An 18266-nucleotide genomic window follows, 5' to 3' on the forward strand; every position below is an offset into this window, starting at 1 on the left:
CTTGACCACGGGTTTAGCTGAGCCCCACTCACATTCATCCTGAGTGACCCTATAAGAAGGGGAGAAAGGACGAGAAATCAGCCTATTGAAAGCCTCCCTCAAATCCAAAACACTGAGGTTTTCATCTCATTCAAATGAATGTCACCACCGGGAGCTGCAACACTCAGTTATTGCCACTGTTGTCGTCTGTGATTAAACATCTCTCAAATATCTTCTGAATTCAAAACTCTGCCACAGCCTTCACAGGGCTAATTGTAGGTCACTTACAGTGTAGTGACATTACTGTGACTCCAACATCAGGCTTTGGCACATTCATTTGGCTCTTGCCCCCACCCCTCTCTCTCTCATCCCACTTCTCGTTGGCCTGATTACACAATGGCCACTGTTTAAACCACGCCTTACCCCCCTCCCTCCCCTCCCAGGGAGAAGCGACACACTAGGGAATCAAACGGTTACACACGGATACCTCAACACCCGCCACTCTGCCATCCTAGTTGACCCCCAGCTGACCTCTGGCATTTCAGTGGGCTCAGACGTCCAGAACACTGTCAGGGTATAGTATTGGACTGCCGCTCTCTTCTGCCAAGATAAGAGCTAGCTTAAGCTTCACATTACACTCTATGTGACGTGTGGTATGGGTTTGTGTGTGCTCACGCCTCTATGTGTGCGCCGATCAGGATGTCTTCGTTGGGGTTTGCATCCGCTGTTACTCATCAACTTACTTTGTTTAAGTTGCGACAATTAAAAGGGTTGAAACATTTTTTAAATGCAAAGGAGAAGACGAGAGAGAAAAAAAACATTTTGAGGGGAGGAGTAGAGGAAAAATGTATTTGGAATATGTCAATTGGAGAATGCAGGCACTTCTGGTTGGAGATAAGTCTACCACAAGGACTGTCACAGAAGATGCAGGAAAAGTCTCCCTGAGTCACAGATATTTCCCTAATTCTATTTCCCTAATATTTTTAAATATTTAGTCATAACTGCTAATGATTATTCATGACTTACATGTCTATGACTCTCTGACTTTGGGAGTTGACGGAGCATCACTACACCGAGCATAGCCCAGTGTTTCCCCTAGCTTTACATAAACTGAGGCTTACCGCCTACACCTTTGTTTCCAATTAGTTTAAAATGAAAATGTTTGGGTTGACTGGCCTGGATGTTTACTTTTTGTGCATTTTATACCCAACTTACAGTACATCTACATTGCATCCAATTATATACAATGAGGTCCAAAAGTATTTGGACAGTGACAAATGTTTTGTTGTTTTGCCTCTGTACTCCAGCACTTTGGATTGAAAATTATACAATGACTATGAAGTTAAAGTGACTGTCAGACTTAATTTGTGGGATTTTCATTCATATTCAGGGGACCATTGAGCATTTACAGTACTTTTTGTACACAGTTCCCCATTTTAGGGAACCAAAATGTATTTGGACAAATTTGCCTATACTGTAAAACTTCAATTAAAAGCAGTCTCTCAAATAGCTTATAATAGCCGGGCAACGGCACACATTTGAGCAAATAAATGGCTGTATCAAATAAACGCTGGGTAAACGCCTTGTAAACAAATTAATTACAACGAATTGTCATGAATTGTTTACAATGTATAATGTTTGATTTGTTCCATTAAATAATTTACTAAAGTCTTAGAAAAAATGATGGAAATCATAAATTTTTATCACCAGTAAAAAAAAAAATGCTAGCCAGATGATAACACATTAGTGCAGGAAATGGATTAAAATGCTGGAAGTGAATGTTGGAATTAAACAATTAAATATGCAAATGTGCAAAAGCTGTAAGCATATAAAACAAATTGTGATTTATTTCCCATCAGTACAAAACATTGTTTAGATGCTTTTCAGACAACGATGCTGTTTACACGTGTTTGTTGCATCATGTTATGTTGATACTTTTCCAATCACATATTTGCAATGGTACGCTGCAGGGACCACTCAACAATGATCACAAATATGTGATCGCACACATCAAAGGTTTAAGTATTTGGTCCCATATTCCTAGCACGCAATGGCTACATACATCAAGCTTGTGACTCTACTGTAATGGGTGTCGTTGTGTAGAGATGACCAAAACGCAGCGGGAATATGAATGCTCATCTTGTATTTAATAAATAAAGAGAACACTGAAAAAATACAACAAAACAAAGAATGACAGATGACAGTTTCGCAGGCTAAATATAACTAGCAGTGCAAAAGACAACTACCCACAAAACCCCCAGGTGAAAACAAGCTCCTAATATATGACTCCCAATCAGGAACAACGACGTACAGCTGTTCCTGATTGGGAGCCACACAGACAACAAAGAAATAGACAAACCAGAAAACCATAGATAACCAGAACATATACTAAAACCCCGGAATACATAAACCAAACACCCCTTTAATACTACACACACAACCCGAACCATATGAAACAAATACCCTTCTGCCATGTCCTGACCAAACTACAATACAAATACGCCCTCTACTGGTCAGGACGTGACATCTACAAACGTGATAGATACATTTGCAGTTATAGTTGTTTCAGATTATTTTGTGGCCAATAGAAATCAATGGTAAATAATTTGTGTCATTTTGGAGTCCCTTTTATTGGAAGTAAGAATATAATATGTTTCTCAACACTTCTGCATGAATCTGGATGCCACCATGATTACGGATAATCCTGAATGAATTGTGAATAATGAATCAGAAAGTTACAGAGGCACAAAGATCATACCCCCAAGACATGCTAACCTCTCATCATTACCAATAACAGGGGAGGTTAGCATGTTTTTGGGGGGTATGATATTTATGCATCCTTTATCATCTCTCTGGTATGTGATGTGAATGAAGTAGCCAAGCCAAACAGGAAATGCCAGGGGAAGTAGTCATTATGCAGAGGATTATAAACACTGTAATTATGCACCCTGCACCCTGTAAATAGAACTTTCCTGTAGCTTTTTGGTTACATAAAATGTAGAGTTTTGTAGGTTTTAGGTAGTATTCCATCCGAGGATGTTTTTGGGGAAATGTCAAGTGCTGCTCTCTATATCACTCACTCACTGCTGAGGACAGATTCAGTAATAATAGTATGTATTAGGATCCCCGATTTAGCTTCTGCCAAGGCAGGAATCAAAACACAACAAATAAAATACACAATATACATAGCACTACATTTACATTACAATTTAGCAGATGCTCCCATCCAGAGTGACCCACAACCAGTACATTCATCTCAAGATAGCCAAGTGAGACAACCACATGTCACAGTCATATCACAACCACGTATCACATATCACTATAAAAATGAAATACAGAAAAATGTCTGTCTCTCTTCACAGTCCCCGTAGTGCCGTAATGTGTTCTTGAATGTGGTTTTATTGCTAGTTTGAGTTACCTAGGGTGGCAGAGAGTTCCATGTTGTCATGGCTCTATTTAATTCGGTGTGTTTCCCAGCCTCTGTTCTGGACTTGGGTATTCAAGTAAAATCAAATCAAATGTTATTAGTCACATGCGCCGAATGCAACAGGTGTAGACCTTACAGTGAAATGCTTACTTAAGAGCCCCTAACCAACAATGCAGTTTCAAAAAGTACAGATAAGAATAAGAGATAAAAGTAACAAGTAATTAAAGAGCAGCAGTGAAATAACAGAAGCGAGACTATAAAGGGGGGTACCGATACAGAGTCAATGTTATTTGAGGCACTGCAAATAGTCTGGGTAGCCACTTGACTAGATGTTCAGGAGTCTTATGGCTTGGGGGTAGAAGCTGTTGAGAAGCCTCTTGGACCTAGACTTAGAGCTCTGGTACCGCTTGCCGTGCGGTAGCAGAGAGAACAGTCTATGACTAGGGCCTTCCTCTGACACCGCCTGGTGTAGAGGTCCTGGATGGCAGGAAGCTCGGCCCGGTGATGTATTGGGCCGTTTGCACTACCTTCTGTAGTGCCTTGTGGTCGGAGGCCGAGCAGTTGCCATACCATGCAGTGATGCAACCAGTCAGGATGCTCTCGATGGTGCAGCTGTAAAATCTTTTGAGGATCTGAGGACCCATGCCAAATCTTTTCAGTCTACTGAGGGGGAATAGGCTTTGTCGTGCCCTCTTCACGACTGTCTTGGTGTGCTTGGACCATGTTAGTTTGTTGGTGATGTGGACACCAAGGAACTTGAAGCTCTCAACCTGCTCCACTGCAGCCCCATCGATGAGAATGGGGGTGTGCTCGGTCCTCTTTTTCCTGTAGTCCACAATCATCTCCTTTGTCTTGATCACGCTAAGGGAGAGGTTGTTGTCCTGGCACCACACGGCCAGGTTTCTGACCTCCTCCCTATAGGCTGTCTCGTCATTGTCGGTGATTAGGCCTACGACTGTTGTGTCATCGGCAAATTGAATGATGGTGTTGGAGTCGTGAAAGGAAAAAGAGGATTCGGCTAGTCCGTGGTGAGTAATCACAGTCCTGATGTCTAGAAGTTATTTTCGGTCATAAGAGACGGTAGCGGCAACATTATGTACAAAATAAGTTAAAAAATAAGTTAAAAACAACGCAAATAGGCGAGCAAAATAACACAATCGGCTGGAGGCACATAAAACATCTGCTATCTTCTCGTCTGGTTGCAGGTCTTGTTTGGCACCGATGAGTGTCCGAACTGTGTGCCAACTGCTTGAACAGACAGTTCGGTACCTTCAACACATCAACACCGGTGGTTCCTGTCTGAGCTCATTACACAAAGCTGTTATCTCTTCCATGTTGGCACCACATATTACACAACAATTACATTCCAATAGGCATTACAAGTAGAATATAATTGACTCGGAACCATTGGTGCACACATGGAAAAGACTAAATCTCTAACCGAGTTTGATAATGAATGTTGCATTCTGTATGGCACTTCCAAGCCCCTTTGGTCCATTCAGGCAGTAGCTTCAGAACTGCCAACCTTAACTGCTTATTTAGGAAGATGCATCTCTGTGTTGTTCTTCAAAATCCGAGAGATTCTTGATTTGTCACTAGTTACCACCAAGTCAAAATTGGCTATATCATAAATTTAATTTAATATTATTTTAAGGTTAGGCATAAGGTTATCAGTTTGGTTAAGGTGAGGGTTAAGTTTAAAATCAGATTTTATGAAGATGCATTTTAGAAATTGGTGGGGTTTAGCCATAATTATGACTTTGTGGCTGGGCTAACCAGTGACGACCGATTCTAAAACCCTGTCCTTGGTGCCAAACCATCTCTTTCACATTCTGGGTCCTGAACATCTGTGTGATCCTTGTATTCTTCAAGCCTTAACATGTGTACATGCATCACAGCTTTGTCCTTGTTAAGGTTACTGCAGGTAATCTTAAACTTGGGAGTTTCTGAGGATAAACAAAGACGGATGGCAGAGGGAGAGGGTAGGGATGATTGAGGAAAGTTAGAACCTGACAACTCTTGTCGGTTGACTTCATGACGACAGTCCTAAATTGCCAATCCAGATCCAGAGGAGGTAGTAGGCAGCTAGTGTAGTCCATTTGTTGATTGAGACAGTGTCCTTCGTGCTGTGTTTGTCATCCCGCTGCTTTGGCCTGAATACATTGTGGCAAGACACAGGCGGGTTGCCAGATTCTTTTTTATTTTGAATTTTTAACCTTTATTTAACTAGGCAAGTCAGTTAAGAACAAATTCTTATTTTCAATGATGGCAACTCTCCGTGTTTCATCTTTGGGGCTAAGGCTGGCTTCTCTTTGATGTGACTCCCACACACTTATTGGAATTGCAACATTTATTGTAATTACTCCGACTGCTGTTGAAGTGAGTTTTGTTGTGTGCGTGCATGTGCTCGTGTGCATGCATGTGTGTATACATGTTTATGCCACAACCGCGGCTAAATGCTCAAGCTGTCCATTTCTGACTGCTTGGTGTCCAAATTCTCAATGGGACACAATAATATCCACTCGACCGTGATTTAATCAGGCCCTGTCTAGTGTGGGACAGCTAAGAAAGACACTCTGAGCGGTGCTCCAGTGATATTTGCAATGCAAGTCGTGTGTGTGTGTGTGTGTGTGTGGAGGAAGGTGTGAAAGTGTCAGCCATTTCAGAGCATGATGAATAGGGATGAACACCTGCTGACGGCTTCTGTAGTCAGTCTCCCCTGTGTTCTACTGTCAGCACTTCACTAGCTAACCTGTCTTTTCTCACTCTCTCTCTTTCTCTCTCTCTTGCTCTCACTCTCTTTCCAACTCTCTCTGTCTCTCTCTCTGTGGAGACAGTCTCCTCCACGACAACCTAATCACAGAAACACTGGCGTTCACAACAGAATTGACATCTAATTCTAAACCCACGCCTCCTTTTTAAAACGTTAAATCATTACAGTCCCTTGATACCAGTGTGGGTACAGGTAGGTATATTTTGCCGAAGCGGAATACCTCCAATTTTTATCAGTTCCTTGATCACATGAAGCAGTGCAGCAGACAGACTGACACAAACCCCACTCCTGCTTATCAATGTTGTCTTCTGGAGTACTAAACTCAACACGACTCTCTCTCCTTGATCAGATCTGTTTTTTTGTCAGCATTTTTAGTTCAAATGTGGTTTATTTTTGTTGATTTACCATACCATATTGAGAGGGGGCATGTGGAGATGAGAGGAGTGTGTGTGAGAGGGGAGTGTTTGTGTGTGTCTCCTTGTGCATCACTCTGAAGGTGTCCTGGATAATTTGTATGCTTTGGTAATCACAATCAAATCCGTGTTTCTGATTTGTGTACATGGGCCTCTATCTTTGAGCCGATAAGAAAACAGGCAGAGAAGGCAATCTAGACTGTGATTGCACAGGGCAGTGTGTGTGTGTGTGTGTGTGTGACGAAAGCCTTATCGTTATACCCTGTTGTTTTCCAGCCACCAGACTCAGACTACCTGCTGGGACCATCCAAAGATGACAGAGCTCTACCAATCGCTTGGTATGGAACACATACACAACCAGACATGCATGCACACACACAGACTCCACTCCATTCAAAAACGTTCAATCCAAGATAGCGTAGCAGTCGGACGTGGGTTTCTCTTGTCCAGTCTTGTACCCTCTTGTCCCATGTAAATAGTTGGTCTCATTGTTTTTGTGTATATATTTTAATCTCACTTTCCACCTACGATCTAAATATACTTTCCTGCCACCCGCCTCACCCAATGTGGTACGGATCTGCTATTTTTATACGTTATAACTGGAACCTCCATCAGAAGCTAGCCAGAGAACTAGCTAATAGCTAGTAGTCACTGTTAGCCACGGCTAGTGGTCTTCACCTTTAGATCGTCACCAGTCAGCTTTAGCTCGGTCAATACCTGCCAGTCTGCCCAGAGCGATATCAACCCAGAGAATATCGGACAGCTTTTCTCCACCACATCACCGGATTCCTGCCGCAAGCTCTGGGCCATTACATCGGATCATCGCAACAAGCTAGCTGCAAGAGAGTGGCTACTGCTGGCTAACGCCTCTGTCCCGAAGCAAGCACCAGGTAGCCTTAAGCTAGCCTCGAGCTAGACCCATCTCTTGGCTAGCCGAAGAGGTATACCCGCTAATTCGTGGGCTACAATACATCTTTTGCCAATTGGCCTGGACCCTTTATTGCCGACAGGGAGCCTCGCCGATCCATCACGACTGGTCTGCCGACGTAATCGTCCGATATGGTTTCAACAGGTATTTCCGTTGCGATGTCACCAAAGACCCATCTGCTAGCCCCGGCCCGCTAGCTTTCTGAACGCCGTGCCTCCCGCTCTCCTAGCATAGTAGCGACTACCGAACAGCTCCTGGACTCACCAATTGCTGCTTATTGGACCATATGATCACCCGGCTACACATGCCTCTCTGTAATGTCAATATGCCTTGGCTTCTGCTGTTTCGGTCAGTTATTGTTTTATTTCCCTGTAGACCCACTAGACCAGCTCAACATGCCTTAGATAGCTCTTTTGTCACACACCCCACACATGGGGAGACCTCACATGGCTTAGCTGGTGTCTCCAGAGATGCAAGCTCTCTCATCGTTACTCATTGCCTAGGTTTACCACCACTGTACTCATTTCCTACCATACCCTTGTCTGTACATTATGCCCTGAATCTATTCTACCACACCCAGAAATCTTCCCCTTTTATTCTTTGTTCCCAACGCACTAGAGGACCAGTTCTTATAGCCTTTACCCGTACCCTTTCCTACTCCTCCTCTGTTCCTCCGGTGATGTAGAGGTTAACCCAGGCCCTGTAGCCCCCAGCATCACACCTCTTCCCCAGGCGCTCTCATTTGTTGACTTCTGTAACCATAAAAACCTTGGTTTCATGCATGTTAACATCAGAAGCCTCCTCCCTAAATTTGTTTTATTCACTGCTTTAGCACACTCCGCCAGTCCTATCCTGGCTTAGGAAGGCTACCAAAAATTCTGAAATTTCCATCCCCAACTACAACATGTTCCATCAAGATAGAACTGACAAAGAGGTCGAAGTTGCAATCTACTGCAGAGATAGCCTGCAGAGTTCTGTCATACTATCCAGGTCTGTGACCAAACAGTTCGAGCTTCTACTTTTACAAATCCACCTTTCCAAAAATAAGCCTCTCACTTTTGCCCCTGTTATAGACCCCCCTCAGCCCCCAACTGTGCCCTGGACACCATATGTGAATTGATTGCCACCCCCATCTACCTTCAGAGTTCGTACTGTTAGGTGACCTAAACTGGGATATGTTTAGCACCCCGGCCGTCCTACAATCTAAGCAAGATGCCCTCAATCTCACACAAATTATCAAGAAACCCACCAGGTACAACCCTAAATCTGTAAACATGGGCACCCTCATAGATATCATCCTGACCAACTTTCCCTCTAAATACACCTCTGCTGTCTTCAACCAGGATCTCAGCGATCACTGCCTCATTGTCTGCATCCGTAATGGGCCCGCGGTCAAATCACCACCCCTCACCACTGTCAAACGCTCCCTGAAACACTTCTGCGAACAGGCCTTTCTAATCGTCCTCTCCCGGGTATCCTGGAAGGATATTGACCTCATCCTGTCAGAAGAGGATGCCTGGTTGTTCTTTAAAAGTGCTTTCCTCACCATCTTAAATAAGCATACCCCATTCAGAAAATGTAGAACTAAGAACAGATATAGCCCTTGGTTCACTCCGGACCTGACTGCCCTTGACCAGCACAAAAACATCCTGTGATGTACTGCATTAGCATCGAATATCCCCCGCGATATGCAACTTTTCAGGGAAGTCAGAAACCAATATACACAGTCAGTTAGGAAAGCTAAGGCTAGCTTTTTCAAACAGAAATTTGCATCCTGTAGCAGTAACTCCAAAAAGTTTTGGAACACTCTAAAGTCCATGGACAATAAGAGTACCTCATCCCAGCTGCCTACTCCACTGAGGCTTGGAAATACTGTCCCCACCAATACATCTACGATAACTGAGAATTTCAATAAGCAATTTTCTACGGCTGGCCATGCTTTCCACCTGGCTACCCCTACCCCGGCCAACAGCTCTGCACCCCCCGCAGCAACTTGACATGCCATCCCCCCCAGCTTCTCCTTCACCCAAATCCAGATAGCTGATGTTTTGAAAGAGCTGCAACATCTGCATCCCTACAAAGCTGGGGTAGATAATCTGGACCCACTCTTTCTAAAATTATCAGCCAAAATTGTTGCAACCCCTATTACTAGCCTGTTCAATCTCTTTCGTATCATCTGAGATCCCTAAAGATTGGAAAGCTGCCACGGTCATCCCCCTCTTCAAAGGGGGAGACACTCTAGACCCAAACTGTTACATACCTATATCCATCTTGCCCTGCCCTGCCTTTCTAAAGTCTTCGAAAGCCAAGAAAACAAACACATCACCGACCGTTTCGAATCCCAACATACCTTCTCCACTATGCAATCTAGATTCCGAGCTGGTCATGGGTGCACCTCAGCCACGCTCAAGGTCCTAAACGATACCATAACCGCCATAGATAAAAGACAGCACTGTGCAGCCGTTTTCATTGACCTGGCCAAGGCTTCTGTCAATCACCATATTCTTATTGGCAGACTCAATAGCCTTTGTTTCTCAAATGACTGCCTCGCCTGGTTCACCAACTACTTCTCAGAGAGTTCAGTGTGTCAAATTGGAGGGCCTGTTGTCCGGACCTCTGGCAGTCTCCATGGGGGTGCCACAGGGTTCAATTCTCGGGCTGACTCTTTTCTCTGTATATATCAATGATGTCGCTCTTGCTGCTGGTGAATCTCTGATCCACCTCTACACAGACAACACCATTCTGTATACATCTGGCCCTTCCTTGGACACTGTGTTAACAAACCTGCAAACGAGCTTCAATGCCATACGACCCTCCTTCCATGGCCTCCAACTGCTCTTTAAGGGCTAGTAAAACTAAATGCATGCTCTTCAACCGATTGCTGCCCGCACCTGCCCGCCCGTCCAGCATCACTACTCTGGACGGTTCTGACTTAGAAAATGTGGACATCTACAAATACCTAGGTGCCTGGTTAGACTGTAAACTCTCCTTCCAGACTCACATTAACCTCTATGGGCTAGGTGGGACGCTAGCGTCCCCCCCGTGGTGCACTCCATCAACAGCAGGTGCATTTCAAGAGCGGCAAATTTGAAACCAAATAAATGTCAAAATTCAAATTTTTCAAACATACAACTATTTTACACCCTTTGAAAGATAAACATCTCCTTAATCTAACCACGTTGTCCGATTTCAAAAAGGTTTTACGGCGAAAGCATAAAGTTAGATTATGTTAGGAGAGTACGTTGACAATAGCTGTGTGTAATGTTTTGTCAATTCAAAGACAGGGTCACCAAAACCATAAAACCAGCTAAAATGATGCACTAACCTTTTACAATCTCCATCAGATGACACTCCTAGGACATTATGTTAGACAATGCATGCATTTTTAGTTCTATCAAGTTCATATTTATATCCAAAAACAGTGTTTTACTATGGCATTGATGTTGAGGAAATCGTTTCCCTCCAATAACCGGCAGTCAAGTCAGCACCACAAATTAAATAATTAAAATTAGAAAACATTGGTAAAATATTATATTGTCATTTAAAGAATTATAGATTTACATCTCTTGAACGCAATCAACTTGCCCGATTTAAAAATAACCTTACTGGGAAATCAGACTTTGCAATAATCTGAGCACTGCGCCCAGAAAAATACGCATTGCGATACAGACTAGCCACCATGTTGGGGAGATCTAAAATCGAAAATACTATGTAAATAATCCATTACCTTTGATTCTCTTCATCAGATGTCACTTCCAGGTATCACAGGTCCATAACGAATGTAGTTTTGTTCAAAAAAGCTCATCATTTATGTCCAAAAATCTCCGTCTTGTTAGCACATGATCTAAGCCCGCCGGACTTCACTTCATGAACGAGGGGAAAAAATATATTTACGTTCGTTCAAACATGTCAAACGTTGTATAGCATAAATCATTAGGGCCTTTTTTAACCAGAACATGAATAATATTCAAGGTGGACGAATGCATTCTCTTTTATAACGTATTGGAACGAGGGTACCCAACATGAACTCGCGCGCCAGAGTCTAATCGGCCATCACCGTTCCATGGCTCTTGTTCGGTCAGATCTCACAGTAAAAGACTCAAAACACTTTGTAAAGGCTGGTGACATCTAGTGGAAGCAATAGGAAGTGCCAAAACATTAATCAACCCCTGTGTGTTTCAATGGCATAGGCTTAAAGGTAATTCAACACATCAGGTATCCACTTCCTGTCAGAAAATGTCTCAGGGTTTTGCCTGCCAAATGAGTTCTGTTATACTCACAGACACCATTCAAACAGTTTTAGAAACTTTAGGGTATTTTCTATCCATATATAATAAGTATATGCATATTCTAGTTACTGGGTAGGATTAGTAACCAGATTAAATCGGGTATGTTTTTTTATCCAGCCGTGAAAATACTGCCCCCTAGCCCCAACAGGTTAAGCATCTCCAATTCAAAATTAAATCTAGAATCGGCTTCCTATTTCACAACAATGCGTACTTCACTCATGCTGCCAATCAACCCTCGTAAAACTGACTATCCTACTGATCCTTGACTTCGGCAATGTCATTTACAAAATAGCCTCCAACACTCTACTCAGCAAATTGGATGTAGTGCCATCCGTTTTGTCACCAAAGCCCCATCTGTAAATAGCACACCCAACTACCTCATCCCCATATTTATTTTTTTGCTCTTTTTCACCCCAGTATCTCTACTTGCACATCACCATCTGCACATTTTTTACTCCAGTGTTAATGCTAAATAGTAATTATTTCGTCACTACGGCCAATTTATTGCCTTACCTCCCTAACCTTACTACATTTGCACACACTGTACATAGACTATTCTATTGTGTTATTGACTACATTTGTTTATCCCATGTGTAACTCTGTGTTGTTGTTTTTGTCGCATTGCTTTGCTTTATCTTGGCCAGGTCACAGTTGTAAATGAGAACTTGTTCTCAACTGGCCTACCTGGTTAAATAAAGGTGAAATAAATGTGTGTGTGTATATGTATATGTATATGTATATGTATATGTATATGTATATATAAATAATCACCAAAAAATCACTTTCACCGCACACACATTTTACAGCTTGGAGTAGCTCCAAAGTTCTCTCTCTCACCTTTTCTTTCTCTCTCTCGCTTTCTCTCTCACAGATACACACATGCACACACACTCACATTCTCACACTCACACTGACTGTAACATCCAAATTCATGTAGTCATGCCATTGCAGTGGCGAGTGTGACTGTTCTTTAATGAGCAGATGGATCAGTAATAAGCTGTGAAACTCTGGGAACATTTCCTGAAGGCCAACACTCAACAAATAGGACTCCACTCCTCCGAGAGAGGACTCACTAACCCAATTACCAGTAATTTCCAGCCATCCCTGTGTGACTACATAAATTACACTACAGCACATTTTTTTTCAACAGGTTTCCAGTTTGACATGATTATTTCATGTCTCCCCGCCTTTCCAGTTATTTTATGCCCATGTGTCAGATCGCTGTTATACAGTATGTATGATGTATTTCCTCCCTCTGGTTTCTCTCTTTCTATCTTTCTCTCTCTCTTTTTTAGCCAACCTAAACAACGTGAGATTTTCCGCTTACAGAACAGCCATGAAAATCCGCAGGCTACAGAAAGCACTGTGCTGTAAGTGTCCTTTTCTATGCACTCACACACACCTCAGCTAAATGTCCTCAGGCTGTAGAGATTCCTGTGCCATCAGAATCTTCTCCCTCCTCACCTATTCACAATATAGTCCAGGTGCAAGGCATCAGATGCCTTAATGACCTGATCTACTGCCAAACAGTTTGGCTCTAGTCTGACATGGAGGGGCTTATTTTGAAGTATGTCCATCCCACTTTGCAGGTGTGTGCGTGTGTGTGCAGGTATGTGATTGACTTTGTGTGTGCCTGTATGTGTGTACATCATTTGTTAAGCTGAGAATCCACCTGTGCCCTGTCTGTTTCATTCTAGAAGGGATCAAATTGTCTTCTACAATAACCAGCTGGCTATAGCTATCATTGTGTTAGTTGTTCCCTGTTGGTGTGTGGCAGTGCAGAGATATGATCACCTGTTCCTCTGGGTACTGTCTGTACCTTGCTGCTGGGACTGAGCCAGGCTCTCTACCATAATTACCCAGGTGTTTATGTTATTAAGAGCGCTCCAACTAATACCCCAAACTTCACTGCTTTACTTTCTTATTTCGTTGTCTGCTTTCTATCGTGCTGTGGGTGGGTGAGGATGGGTAGGTGTTTGTCGCGCTGAGAGTAGGTGACAGAGTGTGTGTGTGTTCAGCGTCTTGTAGTTCTATGCATGGAGCAGTGTGTGTGTTAATGAGTTTAGATGATTCAGGCGCTTTGGGTTCATCTCATATTGCATTCTAATACTTTGCCTCTATTTGCTTGTGATGATGAGATGAGAGCTCCTAGTACAACTGAGTGATTTGGACCAGAGTCGTTCCAATTCAATTTCACCCATTAGATTACAAGTCGAAGCCTGAAGCATAGACACAGGATCTGTATTTATTAGTCATTACTCTGGCTTAATGTGAGCTCTGAAACATACAGTAAGTGAGGAAGGAAGGGAAAGAGAGTAAGAGAGAGTGATTAGAGAGAGATGGAACGAGTTGGTATATTTTCCTCAAACCCCTTCCTGGTAGCAGGTGTTTTGTTTTTTCTCCATGGACCCCCACTGTGAGACGTGTGTGTTTGTGTGTGTGTCTCCCACACACTCAGACAGCAATATTCCCCTTAAATGGCTAATTAGGTTAACTCTGAGCCGTGGGCTGCAGTAGCTGTAACATAAATTGGTTGGCCTGCCACCCTGGTGTCACACCAATGTCTACAGCCACCTCATATCCTGTCTACGGCCTTGTTGTGACATTCCAGCCATCTGTAATTTGCAGTGGCAGTTTCCACTGTTCTTCACCATTTTATAATGCCCTTTGTTGTAATTGAGTGGTCTTAGTAAACAACTTTGGGAAATCCCTCCCTCCCTCCATCCAGTGGACCTGTTGGACCTGAACGTGGCCCAGAGCACCTTCGAACAACACAAGCTTACCCAGAATGCCCAGCTGCTGACAGTGCCTGACGTGATCAACTGTCTGACATCCATCTATGACGGGCTGGAGCAGCAGCACAAGGACCTGGTCAACGTTCCGCTGTGTGTCGACATGTGTCTCAACTGGCTGCTAAATGTCTATGACACGTACGTCAACACACACATTATATTCATGTATTAAACACACACACACCTCTTGTAGAATTTGTATTTATTTTATTTTCTCTTCTTGTGTATGTGTGTTCCCTCACTCTGTAGTGGACGCAGTGGGAAGATTCGTGTCCTGTCCATGAAGATAGGATTGCTCTCGCTCTCCAAGGGCCATCTGGAGGAGAAATACAAATGTAAGTACCAACCATCGCACAAAACCTCTTTCACACACATAACACACCCAGAAACACTCAAACACACATAAAGTGAAGCCATACAACTTCATCACTCACTTTGACACACACACGCACTGAGGTGAATTGAGAACAGCCCTGTGGTGAGCATTGTAGTGTTCTCCGTGCCAGTGTATCCCATAATCCCCTCTGCCAGGCTGTAATCCCAGCTCAGTTACCCAGGGTGATGAGCAGCTGGACCCGTGGCAGAGGACGCCAGTGAATGGCCCATCTAATTAGATGAGAGACCTCCCACTAGTTTAGTATTATTTGTTTTTATTGCAGGGGGATTAGGGATATGGCTGGTGCACTGGGGGAGTGTGCTCTGTTGTTCACCCGTTTTTGTGTCCTCGTTTTGTCCTTCAGAGTGGAAATATTAAGTAAGCCTGGGGCTCATGTGATTTTGAGGTCGTTCACAATGATGTCCTACGTAGTGGCTATGAAGGCTTATAAAGCTGAAACGCATGGCTGCTCATGAATAAGTATGCTCAGGACGTGCACTAATGAAGAAGAGCCATAATTACTTAACCTAATGCAACCTGACATCAAGACTGGTTTGTGCACATGCAGACATACACACATGGTATGGTAGAAGCGGCATTACCATTCCACATAATGAGTGCTGACATCAAGGCAGGGTCTCACACAGAGATCAAAGACATGGACAGGCAGAACAGATATATAGAAGAGCCACATCTCTCCATCATCCTCTATCACCTTTTTCTAGTCTCTACTGTATTTCTCTCTCTCCAACGTTCTCACTGTTTACTGTATCCCTGTATTTTCATCTCTTCTCACTCTCTCTCCATCTCTCGCTCTCCATCTCTCTCTCCCTTCATCCCTCATCTCTCTCTCACTGTCTCTCTCTTTCTTTCTCTCTCCTGGTTTGTCCCATCTATGAGTAACAAGGCAGACAGAGCTCTGACAATAATCAACTGAGCTCTTGCATTCAATTTGGTTTTGTTTTGTTTTACAACTTAAAGAACAAAAACGTTGGGTGTGTACGTCTAGAACTCTGTCATCCCTTTTAACCTCTACCTACTCAACAGCCAGTGTAATCCTGTGGCGCGATATTCAAATACCTTAGAAATGCTATTACTTCAATTTCTCAAACATATGACTATTTTACACCATTTTAAAGACAAGACTCTCGTTAATCTAACCACACTGTCCGATTTCAAAAAGGCTTTACAACGAAAGCAAAACATTAGATTATGTCAGCAGAGTACCCAGCCAGAAATAATCAGACACCCATTTTTCAAGCTAGCATATAATGTCACATAAACCCAAACCACAGCTAAATGCAGCACTAACCTTTGATGATCTTCATCAGATGACAACCCTAGGACATTATGTTATACAATACATGCATGTTTTGTTCAATCAAGTTCATATTTATATCAAAAACCAGCTTTTTACATTAGCATGTGACTAGCATGTGACTAGCATTCCCACCGAACACTTCCGGTGAATTTACTAAATTACTCACGATAAACGTTCACAAAATACATAACAATTATTTTAAGAATTATAGATACAGAACTCCTCTATGCACTCGCTATGTCCGATTTTAAAATAGCTTTTCGGTGAAAGCACATTTTGCAATATTCTCAGTAGATAGCCCGGCATCACAGGGCTAGCTATTTAGACACCCAGCAAGTTTAGCACTCACCAAAGTCAGATTTACTATAAGAAAAATGTTATTACCTTTGCTGTTCTTCATCAGAATGCACTCCCAGGACTCCCAAATGTTGGTTTGGTCCCAAATAATCGATAGTTATATCCAAATAGCGGCGTTTTGTTCGTGCGTTCAAGACACTATCCGAATGGTAAAGAAGGGTGACGAGCACGACGCATTTCATGACAAAACATTTCTAAATATTCCATTACCGTACTTCGAAGCATGTCAACCGCTGTTTAACCTCTCTAGGCTAGGCGGGACGAATTCGTCCCACCTACGTAACAGCCACTGCTATCCTGTGGCGCGATTTTCAAAACCTTAAAAATCCTATTACTTCAATTTCTCAAACATATGACTATTTTACAGCCATTTAAAGACAAGACTCTCGTTAATCTAACCACACTGTCCGATTTCAAAAAGGCTTTACAACGAAAGCAAAACATTAGATTATGTCAGCAGAGTACCAAGCCAGAAATAATCAGACACCCATTTTTCAAGCCAGCATATAATGTCACCAAAACCCAGAAGACAGCTAAATGCAGCACTCACCTTTGATGATCTTCATCAGATGACAACCCTAGGACATTATGTTATACAATACATGCATGTTTTGTTCAATCAAGTTCATATTTATATCAAAAACCAGCTTTTTACATTAGCATGTGACGTTCAGAACTAGCATACCCCCCGCAAACTTCCGGGGAATTCGCTAACATTTTACTAAATTACTCACGATAAACGTTCACAAAAAGCATAACAATTATTTTAAGAATTATAGATACAGACCTCCTCTATGCACTCGATATGTCCGATTTTAAAATAGCTTTTTGGTGAAAGCACATTTTGCAATATTCTAAGTACATAGCCCAGGCATCACGGGCTCGCTATTTAGACACCCGGCAAGTTTAGCACTCACCATAATCATATTTACTATTATAAAAGTTTGATTACCTTTTGTTGTCTTCGTCAGAATACACACCCAGGACTGCTACTTCAATAACAAATGTTGGTTTGGTCCAAAATAATCCATCGTTATATCCGAATAGCGGCGTTTTGTTCGTGCGTTCCAGACACTATCCGAAATAGTAAAGAAGTGTCGCGCGCATGGCGCAATTCGTGACAATAAAATTCTAAGTATTCCATTACCGTACTTCGAAGCATGTCAACCGCTGTTTAAAATCAATTTTTACGACATTTCTCGTAGAAAAGCGATAATATTCCGACAGGGAATCTCCTTTTCGGCAAACAGAGGAAAAAATCCCAAAGGCGGGGGCGGTCGGGGTCACGCGCATAAGCCAGTGTCCCTTGATCGGCCACTTGAGAAAGGCGATAATGTGTTTCAGCCTGGGGCTGGAATGACGACATTCTGTTTTTTCCCGGGCTCTGAGCGCCTATGGACGACGTGGGAAGTGTCACGTTAGAGCAGAGATCCTTAGTAAATGATAGAGATGGAAAACAAGTTCAAGAAATGGTCAGACAGGCCACTTCCTGTAAAGGAATCTCTCAGGTTTTGACCTGCCATTTGAGTTCTGTTATACTCACAGACACCATTCAAACAGTTTTAGAAAATTTAGGGTGTTTTCTATCCATATGTAATAAGTATATGCATA

At 42.8% G+C, this 18266-nt stretch overlaps 1 protein-coding gene across 1 annotated transcript in view; it reads left to right on the forward strand.

Annotated features, from left to right (window-relative positions):
• The window catches only part of LOC106571754 (utrophin), a 193925-nt gene that overhangs the window by 90937 nt on the left and 84722 nt on the right, over window positions 1–18266 (forward strand). Inside the window, exons 9-12 of the mRNA XM_014145173.3 lie at window positions 6869–6930; window positions 13105–13179; window positions 14538–14739; window positions 14851–14936. Coding sequence (XP_014000648.1) covers window positions 6869–6930; window positions 13105–13179; window positions 14538–14739; window positions 14851–14936 — 425 coding nt within the window. The remainder of the gene's footprint in view (window positions 1–6868; window positions 6931–13104; window positions 13180–14537; window positions 14740–14850; window positions 14937–18266) is intronic.

The sequence above is a fragment of the Salmo salar genome, chromosome 15 (genome assembly GCF_965601325.2).
Source record: "Salmo salar chromosome 15, fSalSal1, whole genome shotgun sequence".
Taxonomy (NCBI): Eukaryota; Metazoa; Chordata; class Actinopteri; order Salmoniformes; family Salmonidae; genus Salmo; species Salmo salar.